General features: G+C 39.4%; 1 protein-coding gene across 5 annotated transcripts in view; it reads left to right on the forward strand.

The window, feature by feature from the left end:
• The first annotated feature begins 391 nt into the window (after positions 1 to 391).
• Positions 392 to 26,688, forward strand: part of MSI1 (musashi RNA binding protein 1) — a 42,055-nt gene continuing 15,758 nt past the window's right edge. For 4 of the 5 annotated variants that reach the window (XM_089653296.1, XM_089653297.1, XM_089653298.1 and 1 more), the window contains exons 1-8: positions 392 to 528; positions 3,621 to 3,661; positions 3,877 to 3,958; positions 4,045 to 4,129; positions 14,506 to 14,547; positions 15,268 to 15,360; positions 17,503 to 17,551; positions 26,332 to 26,414. In XM_089653296.1, coding sequence (XP_089509422.1) covers positions 470 to 528; positions 3,621 to 3,661; positions 3,877 to 3,958; positions 4,045 to 4,129; positions 14,506 to 14,547; positions 15,268 to 15,360; positions 17,503 to 17,551; positions 26,332 to 26,414 — 534 coding nt within the window. In that variant the 5' untranslated portion in view covers positions 392 to 469. Of the gene's footprint in view, positions 529 to 3,620; positions 3,662 to 3,876; positions 3,959 to 4,044; positions 4,130 to 4,545; positions 4,580 to 14,505; positions 14,548 to 15,267; positions 15,361 to 17,502; positions 17,552 to 26,331; positions 26,415 to 26,688 lie in introns of those variants that run through there. The other variant, XM_089653300.1, reaches the window with a different exon arrangement.

Raw genomic sequence — 26,688 nt, forward strand, 5'->3', positions numbered from 1 at the left:
ATCCTGATCTTATCCAGCTCTCTCCCCATTTCCTTGCCATTACTTTGCCCTCAGTTTCTTCCCATCAATAGGTGATGTCATGTGTCTGCCTCCCTCCTCTGTCCGTGATTTCCTATGTAGATGATCGCTCATCATGGTGAGAAGGTTATCCTTTTTATAGCCGTTCTGATTCCCAGTAATTGCTTTATATGCAGGTCCGGGTGGAATGTCCTCCCCACCCCCACCGCATTTCCAGTGGCTTTAGGGACAGTCAGTGGCAAGCTGGCTCAGTAGGGGGGGGAGTGGGGGCAGGTGTCAGGGCGGGTTCCAGGGCAAGGGGCGGAGCGGGGAGGTGGAGCTTCGGCGCGGTGAGGTCTTCGGATGATCACTGGGTAGGCGGGGCACGGTGGGAGTAGGCGGGGAGAACACACCCCCTTCCATCCTCTTGTCCCGGGAGCTGCCTCCGTTCTCAGGAGCCGCCAGAGACCGAATGGAGACAGAAGCGCCCCAGCCCGGACTGTCGCCCCCGGACTCTGCGCACGATCCTTGGTAAGGCGCCCCGCTTCCCTCGCCGGCCATGTGCCGCCTTCCCTCCATGTTCTTTTATGTCAGGGTGGGCTTCACAAGGGCATCAGATGGGGAGGTACCTGAGCACAGCCTCCGTGCAAGTTTAAAGGGGGGCCTGGCCGTGTGTAGGTGCACACTGGGAGCCCGGGGGTCGGTGGTGGGAGGAGGGGAGGGATGGAGAGTTCCAGGTCACTGGAGTCCCCCCATGGTGAACTTTACCTGACCGATCGCGAGAAGACACTGTGCCTTTGTCACCATCGTGTCCCCTGGACCACTTTCTGAGGGGGCGGGGGCCCCCTTCTTACCGGATCCTCCTTTGCCGTGGCTGGATCAGGGTCTGATTAAATGAGCTCGGTGTCCAACCACACCAATCTGAGATTTTAGATTCCATGTGCTGGAAATAACAGTCCTACACATGATAGGATCTCCACTATGGAGCCTCAACCAGGGATCACAGTCATCACCAAATCTGCCATCTCTAATAAATCATGGGGATCACCTCAACTCCAAACTTTCTGCACCCCTAATGGTCCCATACACCTTATCCCCACACCTCACAATCAAGGGTTACAATCTGGCTGTACAATTACCAAATCGATTTCATAGAAGGACCTACCTCAACCATCCAATCAGTTTATAAGCAATTAGGCAGGCTTTTGTACTGCATAGTTGTTGGTAGGTCTAAAGGTGGTAGGTCTAAAGGAGGTAGATCTAAAGGAGGTAGGTCGAAATGTGGTAGGTTGAAAGGTGGTAGGTCTAAAGAAGGTAGGTCTAAAGGATGTAGGTCTAAAGGTGGGTCTAAAGAACATCGTACGATTAGCTTGTGAGCTTAAGATCCAAGTTAGGCTGGCCATTCACTATACAAGCCATGTGCAATTTTCTTTAGAGGTTCCACAACTATATAATTGGAGGACAAACCTAAAATAATTCATACAGTTAGTATCCAATCAGGTTAGACCTTGTACTTCATAGATGTTGGTAGGTTTGAAGGACACCATACAGTTAGATTATGAGCTTAAATGCTGAGTTAGGCTGGCCATTCACTGTACAAGCTCTGTACAATTTTCTTTAGGGGTCCCAAAACTATATAATTGGAGGACAATCCTAAAATAATTCATTCAGTTAGTATCCAGACAGGTAGGATCTTGTACTTCAGAGATGTTGGTAGCTATGAAGGACACCATACAGTCAGATTATGAGCTTAATATCCAAGTTAGGCTGGCCATTCACTATAAAAGCTCTGTACAATTTTCTTTAGAGGTTCCAAAACTATATAATTGGAGGACAAATCAAAAATAATTCATACATTTATTATCCAATCAGGTAGGATCTTCTACTTTATAGTTGTTGGTAGGTATGAAGGACACCATACAGTCTGATTATGAGCTTAATTGCTGAGTTAGGTTGGCCATTCACCATACAAGCTCTATACCATTTTCTTTAGAGGTTCCAAAACTATATAATTGAAGGACAAACTTGAAATAATGAATTTAGTTATCCAGTCAGGTAGGATCTTGTACTTCATAGTTGTTGGTAGGTCTAAAGAACATTATACAATCAGATTATGAGTTTAGGATCCAAGTTAGGCTGGCCATTCACTATACAAGCTGGGTACCATTTTCTTTAGAGGTTCCAAAACTATATAATCAGAGGACAAACCTAAAATAATTCATTCAGTTAGTATCCAATCAGGTTAGACCTTGTACTTTATAGTTGTTGGTAGGTATGAAGGACACCATACAATCAGATTGTGAGCTTAATATCCAAGTTAGGCTGGCCATTCACTATGCAGGCTCTCTACAATTTTTTTACAAAGTTACCAAAACTATTTCATCGGAGGACAAACCTAAAACAATCCATTTTGTTAGTATCCAATCACGTAGGATCCTGAACTATACAGCTGATGGTAGATCTAAAGGAGATTGTACAATTAGATTATGTAGTGTATGATTAGTATTTATATATATATGATGGTGTGGGGCTCTTATTAAGTTACTTGGTGGCTCAGTGACAACAATATATTATTATCCATTATTTTCCTGCTTTTTCTGGTGCTGTACTTGTATTAGATGATTGGGTTCATCATATAACACACATCTGGTTGCCTGTCGTAATCATCTCAGCCCTCGCTTTTAATATCAATACTTTTACGTAGAAAAATGCATGAGTTGGATGGGGGTGACAATTTAAAAAAAAAAATCTTTAATCTCACCCCACACATTGTAATCTGTAGATCTACCAACAACTATGTAGCGTAAGAGCCTGCCTGATTGGTCACAAATTGACTGGATAGATGAGATTGGTCCTCATATCGCATAGTGTTGGGAAATCTAAAGTTGATTGTACAGAGATTGTAGATCAGCCTTTCTCAACCTTTTTCAATGCAGAGGAACCCTTGACATAACTTTCCTATCTCAGGGAACCCCTACTAAAAATGACTATATCTACAACTCATGATACATTAGTGTTATGGTCAGCGGGAAGAATGCTCCTTATACTTGTGGTCATTGGGAAGAATACCCCCCTTACAGATTGCTAAAAAGATCAATGGTGTCAGTGGGGACTTATCTGAGAGGCAGAAACTGCTGATTGCTCAAGGAACCCCTAGCGACCTATAGAGGAACCCTGGTTGAGAAACCCTGCTGTAGATGATGACCCTTACACATCTTTCAGAGTTTTGCCTTCATTTAAAGTGTCTTTGCTGAATTCACCTTCCACATTAGTTGGATGACATTGCAGTGACAGTGGACTGAAATGGCATATATCTTAGAAATATAAATTGCCTTGACATTTGATATACACATGGTAGATCTATTTTCTATATATCTTGGAAAATTGGTATTGAATTTGATGAAGGCCGTAATAAGCCTATGGCATAGACAAGCTATTGAAGTTCCTTGCTACAACTACATATCAGTCGCTTATTTGATGACCTTCCAGTGTAACTATCTATATATATATATATATATATATATATATATATATATATATATTTCTACTGTATGTTTATATAAAAGAGCACGTGGCTTTTGTTTGCCTTTGCTCATTTTTTTCCTATTTTCTTGGCTTTGCAGTAAAATGTTCATCGGGGGACTGAGCTGGCAGACTACACAAGGTGAGCGCAATGATTGTATTACAGAAGCATCGTACTCCATTTCCCCATTACGCTCTCCACCCTTTGCTGTCCTCCTCCTTCATCTGTGCATCCTCCATCCGTCTCTTTCTCTCTCCCTTTCCTCCCGCTTGGACATGAAGGGATTGGATTTTCTATTGCATTCTGGGATCTGTCTACCACGCTTGGTTGTGATAGGCTGCTTCTTATATTTCTAGAGGGCCTGCGGGAGTATTTCAGTCAATTCGGAGACGTGAAGGAGTGTCTTGTTATGAGAGATCCATTGACCAAAAGATCCAGGTGAGGTTTGATACCGCTTACGTTACAATGCATTTTAATTGCGCATTAGATCAGCAGTCTTATTTCATTTGTTTTCTCTTCACCAGGGGATTTGGGTTTGTCACATTCATGGACCAGGCCGGGGTGGATAAAGTTTTGGCACAATCGAGGCACGAACTTGACTCCAAGACGGTATGAAACTCATCTTTTCACTGATCAGCAAGAATCTGTTAGCTGCTGCATGTGAAGGATAAGATTTTGTTTTTAAAGTGCAACCTAAAATGGGTCAGTTGTACGTTTTATTGGATTGTCACGCTATTCAACGCAGTCAATTGTTAAATGATTAATTATTAAAATATTGAAGTTAGGGTTAACTACCGAAAAAAAAAAAAAAAAAAAGAGGCCATCCCATTGTTTGGCGAAAAATCGCAGGGGCATGTGCAAAAAGAAGAGTTTGATCTTTTTAAACAAAGTTTACTTAAAGCGCACGCAGTGCAAGTGTTAGAGGTGAACTACAGCGTTAGAGGCCCTGTGATGTCAACTGCTGTAGATAATGCCGACTTGCTGGTGATGTGTTTGAAAAGTAAAGTATCTTTTTTATTTAGCAGGCAAGCAATTTAGACAGCATGTGGGGGAAAGCAGGTATGATACTGTGTTGTATAGGTTTTGTCATTCCCATTAGTGATGCCACACTTTAGTTTACTAAACAGAATCTAGATAGACTGCTGTGTTGATTACTGGAGACCAGATGTTAGAAGGTCGTCAGTTTGTACAAATGCTTTTTTTGTCACATATCCATTAATGTCTGTTAGCTTTTTAGTTATTTATTCTATCATTTTTCCTCCTAAGATTTGTATGTTTGTGTGTTTGCCTTATGATTTTTTTTTTTTTTTTAAATGACACAAAATTATTTGTTTATTAAAAGTGACTTCTGGTAGTTTGTGATATTTTTGCCGATTAGTATCTGTGCGTTCTGTTTTATATAAAACATAAGAAAATCTAGATCAGCAACAGGTATAGACAAGAGACATAACTTTTTGTTACACCATTGAACTCTCCATGAGAATACCTCATTTATGGTTGAATTAATTATTTATTCAGCAATGTGTTGGGTTCACTGGTATATTCATATCCTTTGGAGACAGATATCACCATTCTTGCATTTGTAAACTACATTGCCCATGATACTTAGCGCTTGCCTTCTGGACAGCCTAAAATCAGTTTGCCTTTAAATAAGTGGGTCATCAAAAGGTCTGAATAGTAAATGCGCATATTTTTTTGCATCGTTTTATATGGTTGGATTTGGTGATTCCAGTATGGCAAATGAAGCTCATATATTGTGTGCAAATTGTTACTGCTGAAAACATTGATCAGGGCTTACCTTGTTAGGGGCTTATTGTTTAATTTCATGAGTAAGTTGAATTAAGACATATAAACAAAATATAGCAAACAGATAAGTTAACTGATAATCACATACAAGTACTACACAGGTAGGTTTGTATGTTGTTTTTTTTTAAAATAAAACCACTTTGATTTAGCCAATAGAGCAGGGCTTTTATTCACCAGTGATAGTACAAGTATTATATAAAGTGATGACTCCTAATATAATAAAAGAGCAAAAGAAAGAGGAGGTGACTCCTATAGCATCCTGTCATTCTTCAGCTGTCATTTTGCTAGCTTCTGATTGGTTGCTTGGGGTAACAGCTCAGTGTGTCCTTTGCTTTTGTTTAATAAGTCAGTCCTTGTAAGGGTTGAATGAGTGTCAGGAAGAAAATGAAGGAAATTACATGTTACAGGATTTTTTTCTTGGAAGCCAAGGTTTAGACCTCCTGATTGATATTACAAATAGAGACAACATCTGTCTTAAGGTAAACAACTGTCAGTGTTACAAATAACTACATTAAACTGTCAACGTTTATGTCAAATCCAGTTTGTTTCAAAACTGGGAGGCCAGTTTGTGCAAAACATTTTCAGGTGTCAGGATTAGCTTTCGTCGGGTTGTCATCAGGCTTAGTCCTATTCCCTTGAGGCTTTACAGTATCCTCATGGTGAGAAAGAATATTGTGTACATGAGTATGTAATACCTATCTGTGTGTTACACTTCATGTACAGGTGATGTGACCTTTTTGCAGCAAGTGTTCCTTCTCATCTGCCAATCAATCACTTAAGCACTTTACAGAATCACATGATCGCTTTACCAGTTCACACGTTTTGTTATTTATTTTGATATTTAAAGAACCTGTAGCACTAATCTGTAAATCACAGGTTACAATCTGTACCATCTGCTTTAGATCTACCAAAAACTGCAAGGGCCTGCCTGGTTGGATACAGATTGATTGGGTAGATTGACCATACATTGTATAATCTCCCTTAGATCTACCATAAACAGTGTAGTGTTTGATTTAAAATGGAACGAAAAGTAAAAAATACTGACCTATGTCCCAACGGTCCGATGCCAGTAAGGTTCCCTGCCAGCAGGGGCATCCTTTTCCCGCCCTTTTCTGGGTGCTGGTGCAGGATGATGTCACTCACACGCATGCGTGGATGTCACTCATCCAAGCACACTAGGACAGTGCTGGAAATGTAAAACGAGCTGCGCATGCGTAGTCCAGTTTACAATCTGCAGGAGATTGCACACAAGCAGGTGAATTTTTTTTGTATTGCAGAAGAGACAGTGGGTTTGATTTACTTACCCTGGGTTCACACCTAAGCATTTTGCGCAGCGGTTTGCAGAAACGCAGTACAGTCCATTTAACATGATTTCCAATGGGTCATGTTCACATCTCTGCATTTTCAACCGGTGCATTTTTTGGAAAGTTGAATTTTTGGTTCTATAGACTTCAATGGAAATGCTGCAGAAAAGCATGTAGTGCGTTTTTGATGCATTTTTGATGAGCTTTTGTGTTTTAAAATCTGCCTAGCAACAAGAAAAATACAAAAAATTAAAAGAAAAACAAAATGCAGGTGCAAAAAACGCAATTCAGAAACGGCTTAGGTGTGAACCTAGCGTAAAACTGGAGTGCAAAATCTAGAGCAGCCATGCATGGTAGCCAATCAGCTTCTAACGTCAGTTTGTTCATTAAGCTTTGACAATAAAACCTGGAAGCTGATTGGTTTCTATGCAGACCTGCACTCTCCAGTTTTAGTAAATCAACCCCATTGCATATCTGTTCTGCCTGTTCACATTTTTCAACTTTAATTCCAATACTAATTGAAATGATTGTTTAGGTTTGTCCTATTTTTGGTAAATGTAAAGGAGATTGTACAATCAGATTGTAAAGTGTATGGTCAGCTATAGATAAGGTAGGTGCTCATATTACAAATTGATTTTACAAAGAATGTATGGTCGGATTGTAATTTGTAAGGTGACCCTAGATCTCTAAAGTAATCTAAAGGAGAATAGGAAAATCACACATTTTTTTATTGTAAGTGTGAGCTGATCAGCACTGATTTTCCTTTAAAAAGCAAAGTGCTTGCGTTGAGCTGAGTGCAGCGCGTCCCAGTCGGTGGGCTCTTGTTTATCAGTGTGAGCTGCTGGGCTCTGGGGACGGTGTCTCTGCAGACACAGGGGGAGGGGAGCAGTGCTGCACATGCTGCTGTCCCCTGCTCCTCGGATGGGAAGTTTCTTTTGTTGCCTGGGAGGGGACAAGTGTGTGTTTCATACAAAGAACAGTTGAAAGCAGAAGGGATCCGCTGTGGAGTCTTCATTATAATTTAACTGTGGATGGAGAGGATAGAAGGTTATGTTAATAGATCTCAGGGAGTTTGAGGGATCTTTGTTTGAAATGAACATGAGTTGCTCTCAGCGATTGTTTCATATACACTTCTTGGTCAATAAATTGTTTGGATCGCAAATGGCGAATTTGCTGCTAGAGTAAAGTGTTGATTAAGTTGTACAAGCTTTCTTAGTTAAAAGACTACATGTGCTGTTATATTCTTTTTTAGTAAAGTTGGTAGCCAGTTCTATCAACAGATCATTGATAAAGGTAGATTATTTTTAAAAAGTATCAGAAAAATCTGTAAGTACTGGTATCAAATAGAACAATAGGACAAGTACAGCATCACTTCCTTTTCTACTGTGTAACTATTATGACCGCTATCTACAAATGATTCAATGGTGGATGACAAAAAGATGCTTAACCTAAAGTCCCTGCCAAGGCCACAATTTGAAGTTGGAGGTATAACTTGAAATCTAATAGAGGGTTCTTTACGCTTAGAGCAGTAAAAGTGTGGGTAGAAAACTCCCTTCCCCAGATAGTGGTATCAGCTAGGAGTGTTGACACATTCAAAAAACTTTGTGAAATCCTAATGAGCACAATATACAGGGGTATGGATAATGAGCACAGTATACAGGGGTATGGATAATGAGCACAGTGTACAGGGGTATGGATAATATACAGGGGTATAGATAATGAGCACAGTGTACAGGGGTATGGATAATATACAGGGGTATGGATAATGAGCACAGTATACAGGGGTATGGATAATATACAGGGGTATAGATAATGAGCACAGTATACAGGGGTATGGATAATGAGCACAGTATACAGGGGTATGGATAATATACAGGGGTATGGATAAAGAGCACAATATTCAGGAGTATGGATAAAGAGCACAATATTCAGGAGTATGGATAAAGAGCACAATATTCAGGGATATGGATAAGGAGCAAACAATTCAGGGGTATGGATAATGAACGCAATATACAGGGGTATGGATAAAGAGCACAGTATGCAGGGGTATGGATAAAGAGCACAATATTCAGGGGTATGGATAATGAGCACAGTATACAGGGGTATGGATAAAAAGCACAGTATGCAGGGGTATGGATAATGAGCACAGTATACAGGGGTATGGATAATGAGCACAGTATTTTGGGGTATGGATAATATACAGGGGTATGGATAATGAGCACAGTATTTTGGGGTATGGATAATATACAGGGGTATGAATAATGAGCACAGTATACAGGGGTATGGATAATGAGCACAGTATTTTGGGGTATGGATAATGAGCACAGCATACAGGGGTATAGATAAAGAGCACAATATTCAGGGGTATGGATAAGGAGCAAACAATTCAGGGGTATGGATAAAGAGCACAATATTCAGGGGTATGGATAAAGAGCACAGTATACAGGGGTATGGATAATGAGCACAGTATACAGGGTTATGGATAATGAGCACAGTATACAGGGGTATGGATAATGAGCACAGTATACAGGGGTATGGATAATATATAGGGGTATGGATAAAGAGCACAGTATACAGGGGTATGGATAAAGAGCACAATATACAGGGGTATGGATAAAGAGCACAATATACAGGGGTATGGATAATGAGCACAGTATACAGGGGTATGTATAATGAGCACAGTATACAGGGGTATGAATAAAGAGCACAGTATACAGGGGTATGGATAATGAGCACAATATAAAGGGTTATGGATAATGAGCACAGTATACAGGGATATGTATAATAAGCACAGTATACAGGGGTATGGATAAAGAGCACAGTATACAGGGGTATGGATAATGAGCACAGTATACAGGGGTATGGATAATGAGCACAGTATACAGGGGTATGGATAATGAGCACAGTATACAGGGATATGGATAATAAGCACAGTATACAGGGGTATGGATATGAGCACAGTATACAGGGGTATGGATATGAGCACAGTATACAGGGGTATGGATATGAGCACAGTATACAGGGGTATGGATAAAGAGCACAGTATACAGGGGTATGGATAATGAGCACAATATTCAGGGGTATGGATAAAGAGCACAATATACAGGGGTATGGATAATGAGCACAGTATACAGGGGTATGGATAATGAGCACAGTATACAGGGGTATGGATAATATATAGGGGTATGGATAAAGAGCACAGTATACAGGGGTATGGATAATGAGCACAGTATACAGGGGTATGGATAATGAGCACAGTATACAGGGATATGTATAATGAGCACAGTATACAGGGGTATGGATAATAAGCACAGTATACAGGGGTATGGATAATGAGCACAGTATACAGGGGTATGGATAAAGAGCACAGTATACAGGGGTATGGATAATGAGCACAATATTCAGGGGTATGGATAAAGAGCACAATATATAGGGGTATGGATAATGAGCCCAGTATACAGGGGTATGGATAATATATAGGGGCATGGATAATGAGAACAGTATACAGGGGTATGGATAAAGAGCACAGTATACAGGGGTATGGATAATGAGCACAGTGTACAGGGGTATGGATAATATATAGGGGTATGGATAATGAGCACAGTGTACAGGGGTATGGATAAAGAGCACAGTGTACAGGGGTATGGATAAAGAGCACAGTGTACAGGGGTATGGATAATATATAGGGGTATGGATAATATATAGGGGTATGGATAATGAGCACAGTATACAGGGGTATGGATAATATACAGGGGTATGGATAATATATAGGGGTATGGATAATGAGCACAGTATACAGGGGTATGGATAATATACAGGGGTATGGATAAACAGCACAATATACAGGGGTATGGATATTCATAGAAGACTCAAACAGAAGCACAAACAGATTATGGGGGGAATTTAGTCAAACTGATGCAGACAGAATCTGGAGCTTCTGTGCATAGTAACCAATCAGCTTCTAAGCCCTGGTACACACCGCCGCAATTTCAGGTGCGATGTGGGAATTGAAATCATACCTGAAATCTGATCTAGTGAATGTGAGTGTCTTAACATACGCGATTTGCTGCAGCGCGTATCAAAAGTAGTTCTTGTATCACTTTTTCTGCAGTTTCTTGCAATTTCACATATAGACTACAATAGAAATCGAATTGGAAATCAAAAGAAATCCTTGGGAAATCTTCAGAAAACGCTGTGAAATCGCAAACAAACCGTGCCATTTTAAATCACATCCAGTGCGAACCAAGCCTAACTTCAGCTTGTTCAGTTAAGCTTTGAAAATGAAAGATAGAAGCTGATTGGTTGACATGCACAGCTGCTCCAGTCTTAAGCTGACCATAGATGGGTAGAATTTTGAACGAAAACTCTTGGGAAAAATTTGTACGAATATTCTCAGATCATTCAAATCAAGATTTTGTTTGCTTTTAACATTTGATTTTGGAATTAGGGGATTTAAGAGCATGAAAACCATATACACTGTTAGAAATGTGTTCCTTTGAGAAAAATTTTCCATCCTGCTCCATTGAATTTTCTTGTCACCGTGGTTGAAAACAAATGTCGATTTGACCCACTAATGATTAGAAAACCGAACAAACTTTCTTAGAACTTGTAGGTTGGACTGGATGGACTTGTGACAATTTCCAATCATATCTATTATGTAACTATGGGGTTGATTTGCTAAAGGCAAATAGGCTGTTCTCTTTGCAAGTGACATTGCACATTGCAGGAGAATTTTCCCCTTAGCTTGGTGAATGTGGTGAAATTTCACTTTGCAAGAGGATATCCCAACACATGCTATGAAAACTAAAATAAAAAATAATTTTTGCTTGCACATGATTGGGTGATGGAAGTCAGCAGAGCTTCACTTACCCTAGGTTCACACCTAAGCGTTTTTGCAGCGTTTCGCAGAAATGCACTACAATCACATGATTTCCTATGAGACACGTTCACATCTCCGCGTTTTCACCTGTGCTTTTTTTGGAAAGGGTCAGGGACTTTTTTAAAGTTGTGTTTTTAATTTTATTGACTTCAATGGAAATGCTGCAAGAAAGCATATAGTGCATTTTTGATGCATTTTTTCAGCATTTTTGATGTTTTGCATATTAATCTGCCTAGCAACAAGAGAAAAAAAAGAAGGAAAACGTGTAAAAAACACACTGCAGAAACATATCAAATGCAAAATGCATAGGTGTGAACCTAGCCTTAGGCTCTGGGGAAAATTCTTTTGCAAAGTGAACAGCCTATTTGCTTTTAGTAACATTGCAGAAAATTGTGAAAGCAGGCACCATTAATCCTCTCAGTGTGGACTTATTACTGTCACCTGTAGATCTGTCATATAAATACTAACTTTCAGAGATTTTGTAAAGATGGACCATTGAAAGCTGTATTCTGAGATTTTACATCATGCTATGGTAAAAAAAAAGGCCAATGGGGTGTTAGCTGAGTCTTAATGTACAAAGCTTGTAGTTGGCCATTGGCAACTTACTGCCATTGTGTGAACAACACGTCTGTGTAAGTGTACCCATTTGGGAATAAAGACTTAAAAATACGTTTTTTTTTTTCTATAATGGATTCTTCTACTGTTTGTCTCTGTCTGTCCTTTTCCTCGGCTACTGAATGCTACAGGTGTCTGTGCCATTTACCTGTAACAATAGTGACTTCTGTTTAGTGATGTGAAATTGGTGCATTCCCTCCTGCTCAGAGCTGCAGTTTTCTCAGTTAATAGCATCTTCCTGGCCTTTGCTGAAATAGCACAAAGGAATGTCATGACAAGGGGGTATTGTTGGGATATTCTATCTCCTGTTTTGATTTCTCTCCCTTGATGCCCAGGAGCACAAACATTCCCTGGTTTAAGTCTGCTCTGCTGAGGTGTGCATACTCCCTGCCAAATCTGACCCTTGTATCACTTCTGTCATACCAGGAGGCCTCATGTCCCGTAGAAAAATATCCGATCATCCAAGAACTAGTTAAGGGTTACCATTCCCTTGCCTCTACTTTTCAGGCCGTAGTTGTTTGAGTGAGCAATAACTGCCTGCCTTACAGGGATTTCTTTTTTAAAACGGCACTGGACGCAGCTGAAAATAACTGTCACTTTTTTCAAACTAAAGATCCTTATCCTGGTCTTTGTGAACTGAAAATATTTAAATATGTATTTGTCCAATTTTTAAAGCTAAGACACCAAGATGAGAATCTGATTTTTTCCCCCCAAAAAAGTGACATCTGTCACTAGCTGCGTTCAATGAGAGCGGAAATTTAGTCACGTAGCTTAAGTAAAGATCAGTATTGTTGTTTTAAAACTTTGTGAATCGAGTCTATTGTGGCAAAAGACATGTTGGAATTTTGAAAGAATGATAGTTTATTCAAACAAACTGATGTGTGCATATAGTAATGATGTATTCAAATGTTTTAATCTGCTTCGGCCAAGGATTGGTGGCAGTTAGTTTCAGGATTGGTTAGGTAGTCCTTCTGTTTTATTGTAAATATATATTTTTGTATTTAAGGATTTTTAAAGTTGGAGCAATTATGCTACACAGTTAAGGTGCTATAACAATGTTTTAGGTAGAATGTAGACACTTGATCACCTAAACAATGCACATGGCACTGTGGCCCTCACTGGGTTTCCACATACCTGTATGTCTTTTCTTGAGCAATAAATTGTGAAACGAGTGGTTCTCCTCTGGTGTGTGTTTACAGTTGTCATGGTAACTTTTCAGATCATTACTGTGCAGCTACATTGACATAGGATCAGTCCTAGATGTGTTCCTAAGAGAAGGGCCTCGTCAGAACTAGAAAAAGTGATTGCTCATCTGACTCCATTAATGATCCCTTATGGTTCCTGATTTTCATTCTTAGTTCAGTTACTTTTGGTACAATACTGATTAAACTTAAGCACATTGATTTGTAGAATGTAATTATTAACACTCCAGCGCAATAAAATAGAGGTGCATATAACATATAAGTATTTTTTATTTAGAAAACATTGTAATAAATCAGTGTATTTTATCATACACATTATGTAAAAAATATATTCTTGTCCTTTCTATCATAAGTGAAGTTTCTAAAAAATTTTAGTTTTTAAAAAATATTTTTAGATTATATTTACATTAGTCAATTTGCTGCATTCTTTTTTCTTATTTTTTTCATTTTTTCAGCAATCACATTTTAGCACTTATATGTTCCTTATATGACAGTTTGAGCCATATAAGGCTAGAAGTATAAAACCTAACAGAATAGAAAGTGATATATTTTGCCCTTACCAACCAATCAGATGTTTCCCCTCTGCGTTCAAATCTGCCCTAGAAAAATTACAACTGTGGTCTTCAAATGCCATAGACAACACACTTTTTTTAACACTTTGTACATGACACTTATTTTTCATTTTTGTTAATCGTATGGCAGTTTATATTGTTTGCACGGTCTTGTGTATGCTGTTGATTTAGTATTTTTCCCCCCCTTTTTCTTTTTTTTTTTATAAATGTGTGTTAATCATAACATGGTTCCACAAGTCAAAATCTGTGATTTCTAGGAACTTAATACATTGTAGACTGTTGTGGTTCTGTTTTTTTTGTGTCGCTCTTGAAGTTTCAGGCCAAGTTCTGGGACTTCTATCCTAGGTTTTGTTCCAGTTTGTATTTTTGATTTCTCACAGTATAGCAATCTTTGTGTTGCCTGCGTTATTACTCTGCAGGTCTACCTCCTGTTCTTTGTGCATTGTTACTGGGCATGCAAATCTTTGCGTTACTCACTAGTTTTTATGATTTTGTCTTTAAGCAGTTTTTTAGGTTGTAGTTATTTTTGTGTAGAACTCTTAGTTCAGTTTTATTCTCACATTTGTCCACAGATTGGAAATATTTGTAATATTTTTTTTTATTTCAGATTGATCCTAAAGTAGCATTTCCGCGCAGAGCTCAACCCAAGGTAAGTTTTCTTTTAAGGAGTCTAGGACAGGAACTGGCATATTGTAGTTGAAGGACTACAAGTCCCACCATGCCTTGCCACTCACCATGCTTGCAGTTTCTGTACAGCTAGAGAGCTACAGGTTTCGTTTCCTGAGTCTAGTTTAAGTGGGGTTTGGAAAGCGAGCAAACATGTTTCCGCCTAAATATTCCTGCACGCATTCTATTAGAGGTAGCCTTGCCAAGCAGTTAAAGCAGCAGGGAGAGGAGATGGGAGGGAGATGTAACTATTGGAAAGCAATCGGCTTAAGTCCAGTAACTAGCAGGTGGATCAGAATTGGGTCCTGCAAACACTGGCAGAATTGGGTTAATTCCCTTAAGTAGTTTGTTGACAGACGGTATCTTGGTGTCAGAGCCAGGAAGCTTAGCGCCAGGGTAATTAGGGGCAGCTGGGAGACCCTCAAACCAAGGCTCATTTTATTTATTGCTCTGATTGCTTTTGTCAGACTTTTTTTTTTTTTTTTGTGAACTATGCCTTTGTAAAGTCTCCATACAGTACTTTACTGTACTGCTAGCATCAGCATAATACCTTTCAATGCACTATGCAGCCTCCTGGTGAAACAACAAAAAAAATAATCCCTTATGTCATGTGCAGGAACAGCACCTGTGTTCTTGTCTGCCTCTAGTCTCCTGGTCAGTCTTTGCTTCAGTCATGTCACCTGATTACTCTTAATTATTACAGATGGTGACAAGGACAAAGAAGATTTTCGTGGGCGGCCTCTCTGTGAATACAACTGTCGAAGATGTAAAACAATATTTTGAGCAGTTCGGAAAGGTGAGTGTGTGGTTTTTAAGGTGTGGCCGATGTAGTTATGAGCGTAGTAATAATAGTTTACGCAGCGAGCCCACTACTGACGTTAATTGAAAGCTTCAGACTTAAAAGTGACACTAAAATCTGGTTTAAAAAAAATCAGGTATGTATTCTTAACACACAAAAGTACCTTCTTTTGCTCTCAGCTTCCTCCAGATCTCTAAATTCCTTTTTTTTCAACTTCGTGTTAGAAGGTGACTATGTTCGTTCTCCATGCTTCCACTGTATGGGGGAATGTAGTTTGCTCCTGAACTATGAGTATGGAATTGGTAGTGTGCATAGCTGCAACTACAGGTGCTTTCACACTGCTCCATTGAAAAAAACCTAGTAAAAAAGGTTTTTGATGCCTTATCTGGATGGCATACATTTGTGAAACATGGACGCTTGTCTCCAAAAATGCAACCCTGGTGTGTTTTTATTGCGTTTTTTAATGTTTTTTTTTTTAAATTGATTTTAGTGGGTAGCTGTGTTTTTTGTGTGGTTTTGAAAATCATACCAAAGCTGCGGCATGCCGGACTTATCAAAAGGCACTGCACCCACAACACAGTGGTATGAATTTCAAACCAAATATTTTTTATGTGTTTTTCTTGCATTTTTAGCAGCGTAAAAACACATCAGTGTGAAAGGGCCCTAATGTGTGCTGCTCATTTTAAATAAACAGAAGTGTGGGGGGAAAAGGAGAAGTTTGAGAGCTCACAGAAGACATTTCAAGAAGGCAGAAAAACAGCAAGAAACAATTTGATGAAATACAGATTACAGGGCCATTAAGATGAAATGGCGGATTTGAAGTGCATATTTTTTCTAGGAGTAAGAATATTGTTTCATGTCACTTTAAGTTGCTGGGGGCCTGTGGTCTCCATGACAGCTGGTAAAGCATTCTCACCCACGTCAGTGACCAGCACGTGGGGAGGATTCAACAGTAGAATGGAGGTGGGGGGGCGGGTCGCTTGAACACAAGAATAATAGATGTTTCAGCTTTTTTATTGTGCTGGGTATATTTGCTTTGATGTGCAGATTATTCGATGAGCCAAACATATTAAAACATGGATAATCAGATTAATACAAAGTATGACAACCCCCCCTGCTCCCATCCGTAACACCTGAGGATGACCCCACCACGTCATAAACCCATGACAGTCACTGACGAACAAGCCCTTGCTATAAGGTGATTAGATCCCCATTTAATTAGGAGGTTGGAGAGATCTGTGGATGCCTCGGATTTCTCTGCCATGGGCAGCAGATTATCTAGCACAGTATACTGAGTGGGGGGAGGATTTATGCACTGTGCATAGATGACCTAAGCGCACTGTGTTGCAGAAAGCCCCTGTGGACAGCAGGTCACCTGCACATTCATGCACAGAAAATAAACCTTTTCCCTTGTTTGGTGATGATTTCATCCATTCACTTTTTTTTGGTTTTCCTTTGTTTCTCTCTTCCTAGCACTCTGTCCTTCACTTGTGTTTCACACTCTCTCCCCCTGATATCTGGTGGGGCCCTCTCCCCTCCCCCCATCTTTTCAGTTGCACACAAAAGCTTTTGCCTCTTTCCCTCTCCCCTGCGGCTCAGGACATACTAAGCTGCAGTCATAGTAACAGGACAGGACTCCCAGAGCCGCTCAATCTCCAGAGAACCAAACGGTTTTGTTTGAAAGGCAAGAAACTGTTTGACCTGATGAGTAAATAAATATCTCATAGATCTTACAGGCTGAAACTAGCGGGACACACAGGGAGCCCTAGATTGGCCACATCTCCCTGCGCTACCCTCTCCCCCGTGATCTCTGTGCACCTCATGCATTTGAATGCCTTTTTTCCCCCTTCAATCTGGAGTCACTATGTGGCCCCCTATTTCTTTTTTTTGTTTTTCCTATGCAGGCCTCCTTTTTCTCTATTCTTTACACTGCAGCGGTTCACACCCCCCTCCCTGTTTTCCTGCACTCTTTTCCCCTACATCTTCCACTTGTGTCATTTTCAGCATTATTTTACTTACAAGTACTTTTAGTATGTTGTTTCTGTATCCTTAGAGCAATAAGGATATTATGCTGTTAAAAAAAAACCCCTGTTTTTTTAAGTGCCTGATTGACTGCTTTCTCTCTGCGTTTTTGTACAGGTTGATGATGCTATGCTAATGTTTGATAAAACAACAAACAGGCACAGAGGTAGGTATCGTGTGTATGTGCCCACGTCAGTGCTTTCAGATATTTCGCAGAAATGTGGCTCCACAGATCTGCTTTGTGTGATTTGATAATCCTCTTTGCGGAGGGTTTTGTGTGTGTAAAAATGCAAGTTTCTGGTGATGAGTGTTCAGCATGTGGTCAGTGCAGAGCCTAGCTGCAGATCTGGACACAGCTCCATTGTTCTCTCCCTTCCTGACACAGAATACCTGTCCATCCTCCCTCTGCTCCCTGCAGCTGTTCTTCATAAGTGACTCACTTGTGTGACTTTCACAGCACACAATTATATATGGTGTATAGACACGTCAACCTGACCCATTTTATCCGGGTGATGTTTATCTACCTTCGAACACAGCACTGAAATGTTCATTGATTGAGTCTGTTCTTCTGTAAAATTTGATATGAAAGCCTTTTAATATACAATAAGGATGGCGATGTTAAATTCTGGAGCAGGGAAAGCTTTGCCTGGAATGGATCAGATTGACTTGAATATGTAGGAACATTTTTAGATAAATGTAGGATAAATACAAATAAAAGATATATATATATATACATATACACACACATACAGAGAGAGAGAGATTTCAAAACAGTTTAAAATGTAATATGTGTGTGTATGTATATATATATATTTACTATAAATATATATATATATATATATATATATATATATATAAATAATAAATATATATATATATATTATAAATATATATATATATATATATATATATATATATATACATACACACACACGCAGTATGTGTGTGTATATATATATATATATATATATATATATATATATATACACACACACACATACTATAAATAAATATATATATATATATACACACACACACGCAGTATGTGTGTGTGTGTGTGTGTGTGTGTGTGTGTATACATATATATATATAATATATATATACACACACACAGTATATGTTTTTATATAAATAAACTGTGTTCTTTTATACAGAGTACAGCAGGATCTGTTTACTTTTAGTCTTTTTCTCTCTGATTGAAGTATCACAGGGATCAGTCTTGACAGGCACGCAAAGAGGAAGGAAAGGGAATATGTCATCACTCTCTAGTCCATTAAGTTGTATGTAAACTTCAGCTTCAGCTATTGTGCATTGTAAACAATAGCCTTTTTTAGCAAAGTAGACAAGGATAACATAGAACAAAAAGCAGCCTAGAGCTCCACCTGCTGGATACAGTTAGAAGCATTAAAGTTGTTCTGTTTAATTTAAAAAAAGATTAAATATGTTAAACATTTTTTGAATGTATTTTCAAGCCCATTTGGAGGACTAAAACCTGGTAAAATTATATATTATCTTTCTTAAAATGCCAATATATCAGCACAGCCTGGCCTAATTTTACTAGCAGGTGGCCTAATGAGCAAAATCCAAACTTATAGCTCAATTTTTTCTTTATAAGGCAGATGCTGAATGGAGGGCTTTCCTTGTTACATGGACAAGTCTTTTTTCAAATAATGTTCCATAGTTAAGACTTGTTTTGTAAGACGGCATGTATGTATAATGAAAATACAACTAAAGGTTCCTGTGTGACAGGCTAAACAAATACCAAATACAGTTGCTATGTGATACAGAAGTGTCAAAATGTAAACCAAAAACTTTATTTTGCCGTACCACAGTGAACCTAACATTTCAATCTCAAATGCATCCCTCATCAGACACTGCAGATCATAATAGGAGGAACAGAAGCAGTGCTGTCGTGCCAGAAAGCAGTGGGCAGGACTAGGACTGGCCAGGTGCTGATTGACAAGCAACAGGCTTGTGAACCAGTCATGACAATGCTGTGCCCCCTTCAGCATTTTTTCATCCAACTGTAGTGCATGCAGACACAGTCTACATGAGAATGGCAACTCTGATTTGAATTCATGAGCAGTGCAGCTTTGTTGCCACACCATCACAGGAATCTGAATTAGGTGGACTCCATTGGCAAGACCAACAGGTATTTGGGGGACTTTGCAGGGGTGCTAAGAGAAAAATTATATGTGCTTATAATTTTTTATTTTTTTTTTGGTAGGCCATAGTTCTACTTTAATGTAAATTTGTTTTTGTAGAGATAGGCACAGAATAGAACTGCCCCTGGATCACAGAGCAAAACTAAGAAGCAACACAAATCTACAAATTTGTAGGAATATTGCTATAAACTCCAACCTTTTATAGAGGTTCATATATATATACATTATGATATCTGTATGTTTCTTCGGTGTATTACCACGTAAGCTTGCACAGCTCACCTTGCACTAAACTTCCATTATTTTTCCTTATTTGTTTGCTGTTCATCAGTTCTCGAATGCCTTCTTTCTCTCACAGTACATTGTCAAAAAAGGCATGTCCTAGTGCCACGTTAGGGGAGATTTACTAAAACTGAAGTATTGATAAGTAAATATAAATGGCGCCTACAGAAGAGATCTTGATCTTATTAGCCAAATGGCCAATGTCTATTCTACCAGCTGCAAAATCTGCCCTATAATAATAAGGTGTATGAACAGAAAAATAAACAATTTGCGCTAGTAAAAATATAAATCCAAATATATGTGAATAAATATCCCAAACAAAAATATATACATAAATATAAATAAAAGTCCAATAAAGTGAGAAAAAAATATAAAGTCCAATAAGGTGAGAGAAAAAAATATACTGAAAAAAACGTGACAATCCACCACCAAATATACTAAATTAACTCACCAGAGCTAAATGCTGATAATAATAAATCAGCATGAAACGCTATTTGCTCTGGGAGCGATGGTCAGCAGGCTGATGAAACAATACTTGGCTTTAAAACTTGATTTCCAGGGGGCAATACTCTGCAGGAACCAGTACTTGGCTAACAAATCGATATCCAGGGAGCAATACTCTGCAATCGGATGTGTCACTAGGAAAATCCACTTCTTATAGACACATCCATATCCATAAGGTTTTAGACCAGGCACTCAGGAAAAAACAACAGCTCATAGTGCAGTACCTTTTAAAATGAATTTGTTTAATATGCACACATCGTACTTACAACAAATGGTGTCCTAGCCTACACCAGCATCAACAGCATGTCAAACACAATAGACGAACCCAGCAGCTCAGCACATGCACCGTGGACCACTGGGAAACGTAATGACGTCAATCAAGCCCCGCCCTACGCGTTTTGTCAACGACGTCCTCACGGATTGAGCATTTAGCTCTGGTGAGTTAATTTAGTATATTTGGTGGTGGATTGTCATGTTTTTTTCAGTATATTTTTTTCTCTCACCTTATTGAACTTTACATTTTTCTCTCACTTTATTGGACTTTATATTTATTTATATATTTTTGTTTGGGATATTTATTCACATATATTTGGATTTATATTTTTACTAGCGCAAATTGTTTATTTTTCTAAAACTGAAGTATGTAAAATCTGGTGCAGCTCTGCATTGAAACCAATCAGCTTCCAGATTTTATTGTCTAAGTTTAATTGAACAAGCTGAAGTTAGAAGCTGATTGGCTACCATGTACCGCTGCAACAGATTCTGAGTACACCAGCTTTATGCCGGCCATACATGGGTCGAAATTCGTCCGAAAATCGGACCTAAGAATAATCGACCGATTTTCGCTCTGTTAGCATGTTGGAAAATTTCGGGCATGTTGGAACATTTGTGAAAAACTACCGATTTTCAACTCAATGATGGTCAAATCGTACTATCGTTTCTCCGAAATGAATATGTGCATGAGCTGTGACCTGGAAGGAACAGAAGTTTCAACTGGTGTATGGGGTGAACTTTATGACTTGGTTGGCCAATTTTCTAAACCATTAATGGCACCATCGGATTACCGAGCGAACAATGTTTTCGATTTTCGGACAAAAAATTGTTTGGAATTTGACCCATGTATGGCCTGCATTAGTCCTCATGCACACTTAACGTTTTTACAGCTGCTGTTTTTGGCTTTGACATTTTTTTTCTACAGCCAATAAACCCCCCAGCATGTTATTCTATGTATCTATGCACACATAGACTGTAATCAACATTTTTTGGCTGGAAAAAAAACCCAGGACTAGTGGGTTTCTAGAGGAGTTCTTTTTAGCTGTAAAAACGCTCTAATGCTCAAAAGTGCAGTAAAAAAGCAGCAAACCAGGCTTTTTGGAATCTTTTTTCACCCAAAAAAAACGCTAAAAACTGCAAACTCGGAAAAACGAGGGAAAACGCCGCTAAACGCTAATGCAAAAACGCTAAAAAACTCATGTTTTAAGGTGACTTTACACAACTAACGTTACCAGCGTTATCAAAACGCCCCGTTTGCATGGAGACTAAGTAAATCTCCTCCAAGGTGTCTGCACTTTGGAAACACACTCAAAAACATGTTTTTGGAGCTCCTCAAACTCACTCTTGTTAATATCAATAGACCCCAACAGGGCAGGGCGTACTACTGCTTCTTTTGCATTTAGGTTTCCCTCAGTCTGTTTGAGCCCAGCTGATCCTATTCAAGCCTCTTCCACACCCATTTTTTTCATTCAGTTGGGGTCAATAGTGAAGCCTCTGAAATACAATGCAAACACAGTACATACATTTCAGATGCATATGCAAAGCTTTTGCTACCTTTTCAAAAGTAATTGACAGCAGCCTTATTAGTAAATACACAATTAAAGCTTATAAAAGCATTGTCTCTTTAACTTCATCTTAATTGCTGCCTATATACATTTCTTATGTTACCAGAATACATGGGAAGGATGCTTCCTGCATCCATTTTCCAGTGACAAAGGAGGTGGATTATCATAGTTCTGGCTGTATTTAGACTTATTAGGAACATCATGTGTATTTTAAAGTGTAGGTTTCAGTAATTGCATGCTTTAAAAGTAAGAATTCATCAGGCCTCATTTATAAGCATTGCTATAAAAATGACTAGTGTAAAGCTCATGTGCATTACAAGCTGCTGGACTCCAAAGCACATGGAGCACCAAAGTAGGTGGAGAGTCCAGTCACTTCTCCAGTGATCAGCCTCTTCTCCAATCATAGTAGCAGAGAGACCTCTGTAGTAAAGACACAAGCACCACATGGCCTAAATTTCATGAGTTATTTATAAGATGTAGGCATGTTGCAAAGCACGGGTGACAAACTGGCGGCCCTCCAGCTGTTGCCAAACTACAAGTCCCATGAGTCCCATGACAGTTACAAGCATGACTCCCAAAGGCAGAGGCATGATGGGACTTGTAGTTTGGCAACAGCTGGAGGGCTGCCAGTTTGACACCCCTGTTGTAAAGTAAACACTTGTGTCCAGTAGATAGTGATATACATTCTCGTTATAAAGAAGGCACCATATATGAGAAAAATAGCCAAAAGAAATAGAGCAGCTCTATGGGGGTTATTTACTAAAGCTGGAGAGCGCAAAATCAGCCTCACTTCTGCATAGAAGCCAATCAGCTTCCAGGTTTTATTGCCAAAGCTTCATTGAACAAGCTGAGGTTAAAAGCTGATTGGTTCCTATGCAGAAGCGAGCCTGATTTTGCACTCTCCAGCTTTAGTACATAAACCCCTATGAGCGAGACTACATCAAACAGTATTCAGATATGCAAAAATCAGCAGTGCAGTATTTTTATCTGTAATCATAAAACTTTGTGAATAAAAACACAAATGACATTAAAGCGGAGTTCACTCAAGAGCGGAATCTCCGCTTATTTGCCTCCCCCCTCCACTGCCATATTTGGCACATTTTGGGGGGATGTGGATACCTTTTTTTGATAGGTACCTGCTCCCACTTCCAGCTCAGCTCACCGCTGCGAACTAAGCCGGAAGTTTGGCTCCCTCCTTCCTCCTGCAGTCTCCTGGGAACTTTCATGGGTTCCAGAAAACTGCCAGACCAATCAGGAGGCGCAGAGCAACTCACGCATGCGCAGTGGGCACCAGGCTGTGAAGCCGCAAGCTCTCACAGACTGGTGCCCACAGTTGAGATGCCGACGCCTTGGAGGAGGGATGGAGAGAAGGGACAGCACGGGTGAGTACATCGCTGGGATAGGTAAGTGTGTGTTTATTAAAAGTCAGCAGCTACAGTTTTTGTAGCTGCTGACTTAATAAACACAAAAACGGAGTGAGACTGCAAAATAGTTTTATTCAAACAGTCCCAGAATAGTCTGTGAAACAATATTCAAATAGAAAAACATGGTTGTCCTACAGATCCTGCCCTTTATCTTTGTGCCCATGAACTCCAAATTTCACCACGTGTCTCCGCCTAAGACCTGTATGCCATAGGAGGTGTGTATGCGCTTGATATTATGATGGCCCTTCCTTACCACAGGTCCCCCACCATGCACAGCCAGGGTTTTCCAGATGTCTGCACTCTTAATACAAATATTCCTCTTTTCCTTCGCTCTCAAATAAAAAGGAAAAAGATCTAGTGCACACTGTGCGTTTATTGTGATATAGCATAAAAAAACAACTCAAATAGATATATAAGATTGGAATCTCCAAGGATCAGGCCCTCCTAACCCTCTTGTATTGAACTGTATTGTTGCTGTATTGTCTCCCTTTATACTGTAAAGCGCTGAGCAAACGGTTGGCGCTATATTATTATTATTATTATACAGTATTTATATAGCGCCAAAAAATTTGCTCAGTGCTGTACATGATAAAAATCCTGTATAATAATAATAATATATGGTTATAAAGCTACAAGCAGCTGTCTGGCATCGGCTCATGTCAATCCTCCACACTAGTGGCCATAAATTAACAGAGTTATTATCATATCACCCTGTGATCAGCAAAATCTCCAAACCATATGCTTCTTTGCACCCCGACTTTAACAATATTTCATAATGGCAAAATGAGTTCTTTATAGCTGATATGGACATATCTACACTACTCCCCTGACCTGCTGCAGGACTGTAAACTGTATTTATTGAATTATATCAGCCTGTGTAATGGCATCCTGACTAAGTAACTGATAAGTTGTTAATGGCCCGTGTGTAAACTGGAGTACAGTTACATAGCATGTAATTGCATATGGCCATTGACAACATTTCCCTGAATTCATGACAGTGGGCTTTACTGTGCTGCAGTCTGGCAGTAAAAGGATTTTCCTATAATAACGCCCATAGATATGCACTACTTTTCATTATAGAGGAGATTTAATATTGTGCAATGAAAGACAAGAGATTCGAGAATAGCTTACAAGCAGGCACTGCAAATAATCAACCAAAGCGGTTCAGGCAATGACTGAGGTGACATAACAAAGCTAAAGATTAATTCTGGGTTTATTCACCTACTGCAGGATAATTATTTGCTCCCTCGGGCCCCTATCAAGTCACATTGGGATGTAGTCCTGAGGCTGTACGCTGTTACTAGTATAGGTGGTTGTCATGGCAGGGCAAAGTGGGTAGCCCTATGGGAAGGAATTGTGGTCACTGAACAGGGTAAGCACCAAGATAATCATTAGTGGTAGTCTTGCTGTATGGATCAATAGGTGTTTTTTTGCCCAACTTGCAATACGGTTTTAGAAGGAATAAATCATATTTGATGGCAGAACTGTTGAAAGCAGTGCATTTTATATGAGGTCACAGCACATTGTCAGTGCCTACATCTGTTTTGACAGATATTAAATACTTGCTGTGTAATACATAATTATTGTATGTACCTAGGCATTTTAGCTTAGCTGCCATGGTAGGATAATAGTTTTGGTAGCTTATCAATTGCTGCCTCTTGTGTTGCCTGGAATTACTTTATATGTTGATTATAGGAGTCGATTATAAGATCTTAATCAAGACCCTTATTCACTGTACACAGTGGTGACACTCTGTACCTACCCTCATAAAAGAGATCTGTTGTAGTCAAGGACAGTAAAAACAGGCCGTTATCCACTTTTGTACTGCAGACATAAACTGTGCGGTGGTGACCAGAGAGGGAATACATATTGTATATGCATTGTTTTATCCCCTCTGGGCCACTATGGTGCAGTTTGGGCGGGTAGTCAGGGGAGCAGTAATAACGCAGATAAACCACCTGTTTTTCTACCCACAGTCATTGTGTGAACGAGGCCATAGAGTAAGCTTCTGTATTAGCGCCTCATGTAAATATTTCTATTAAAAATGTATTTTCCTCCATCCCTAACTTTCCTGATATTGGTGTCCTTTTATCATGCAGTGGTAAATGACCGCTGCTCAGTTCTCTGGCATTCTCAGAGGATCAATTCTCCTCTGAATGCCTTTTTATGAAGCGGTGTAGATTGCTTCTCCTAATGAGGAGAGAAGCAATCTACAAATGCTTTGAATGCTAGAAAATGGCTGCTGTTACTATAATCTCGCGAGAAAATAGTAAGAGATCAGTTAAACACCGTTTACTAAACAGAATTACCGCTGCTTCGTTTGTGGTTCCCCCGATTCTCCAGCTCTGGACTGGAGAATCTGGAGGGAGAACACAGATCGCCAGTGAAGGGCTGACATCGCTCCTTCAAACACTGGCCATCTCTGTGCTGAGATGATCAGCGGAGAACATATTCTCTGCTGATCATATCTGTTTCCTAAACCACTAATGATCGGAGATCAGCAACGATCCTCAGGATCACCGCTGATCTCAGTTTCATAAAAGGACACCATTACTAGAGATGTTAATAAATAAAAGATGTAGCTGTAAAACGCAGTGCTCCTTGTGTAGCGCACTGGACAATGTAATTATATTCTCACTTGCTTTTGCCAGCCAGTATACTCTGACCAGGTTGACCATTTCCTTTTGTTTTTAAATTAGTATGTTTGAGTGCCAATTTTCATTTATATAATTGCAGGATTTGGTTTTGTTACCTTCGAAGGAGAAGATATTGTGGAAAAGGTCTGTGAAATCCACTTCCACGAGATCAACAACAAGATGGTAAGCAAAAAAAAATCCAAGTGTATGATCACTTAGGGGCTTATTTAACAAACCTTTGTTGGACAAATGTAACAAGCATTCGTCCTGGCTGCACAAATTGTTCCTGGGTTTTCTCTGATACTATGACTTTGTATGATTATCAGCTCCATCAGGTGGCCAGATTGCAGTATATTTTTCTGAAATACCTCAATCAGTAAATATACAACATTTTGGTCAATAGATGGAGGCGATGGTCATAGGAAGTCATAGAATTAGAGAAAATACAGGAAAAGTT

The sequence above is a fragment of the Staurois parvus genome, unplaced genomic scaffold (assembly GCF_062004578.1).
Source record: "Staurois parvus isolate SC_StPar_1 unplaced genomic scaffold, SC_StPar_1.0 ptg000704l, whole genome shotgun sequence".
NCBI lineage: Eukaryota > Metazoa > Chordata > Amphibia > Anura > Ranidae > Staurois > Staurois parvus.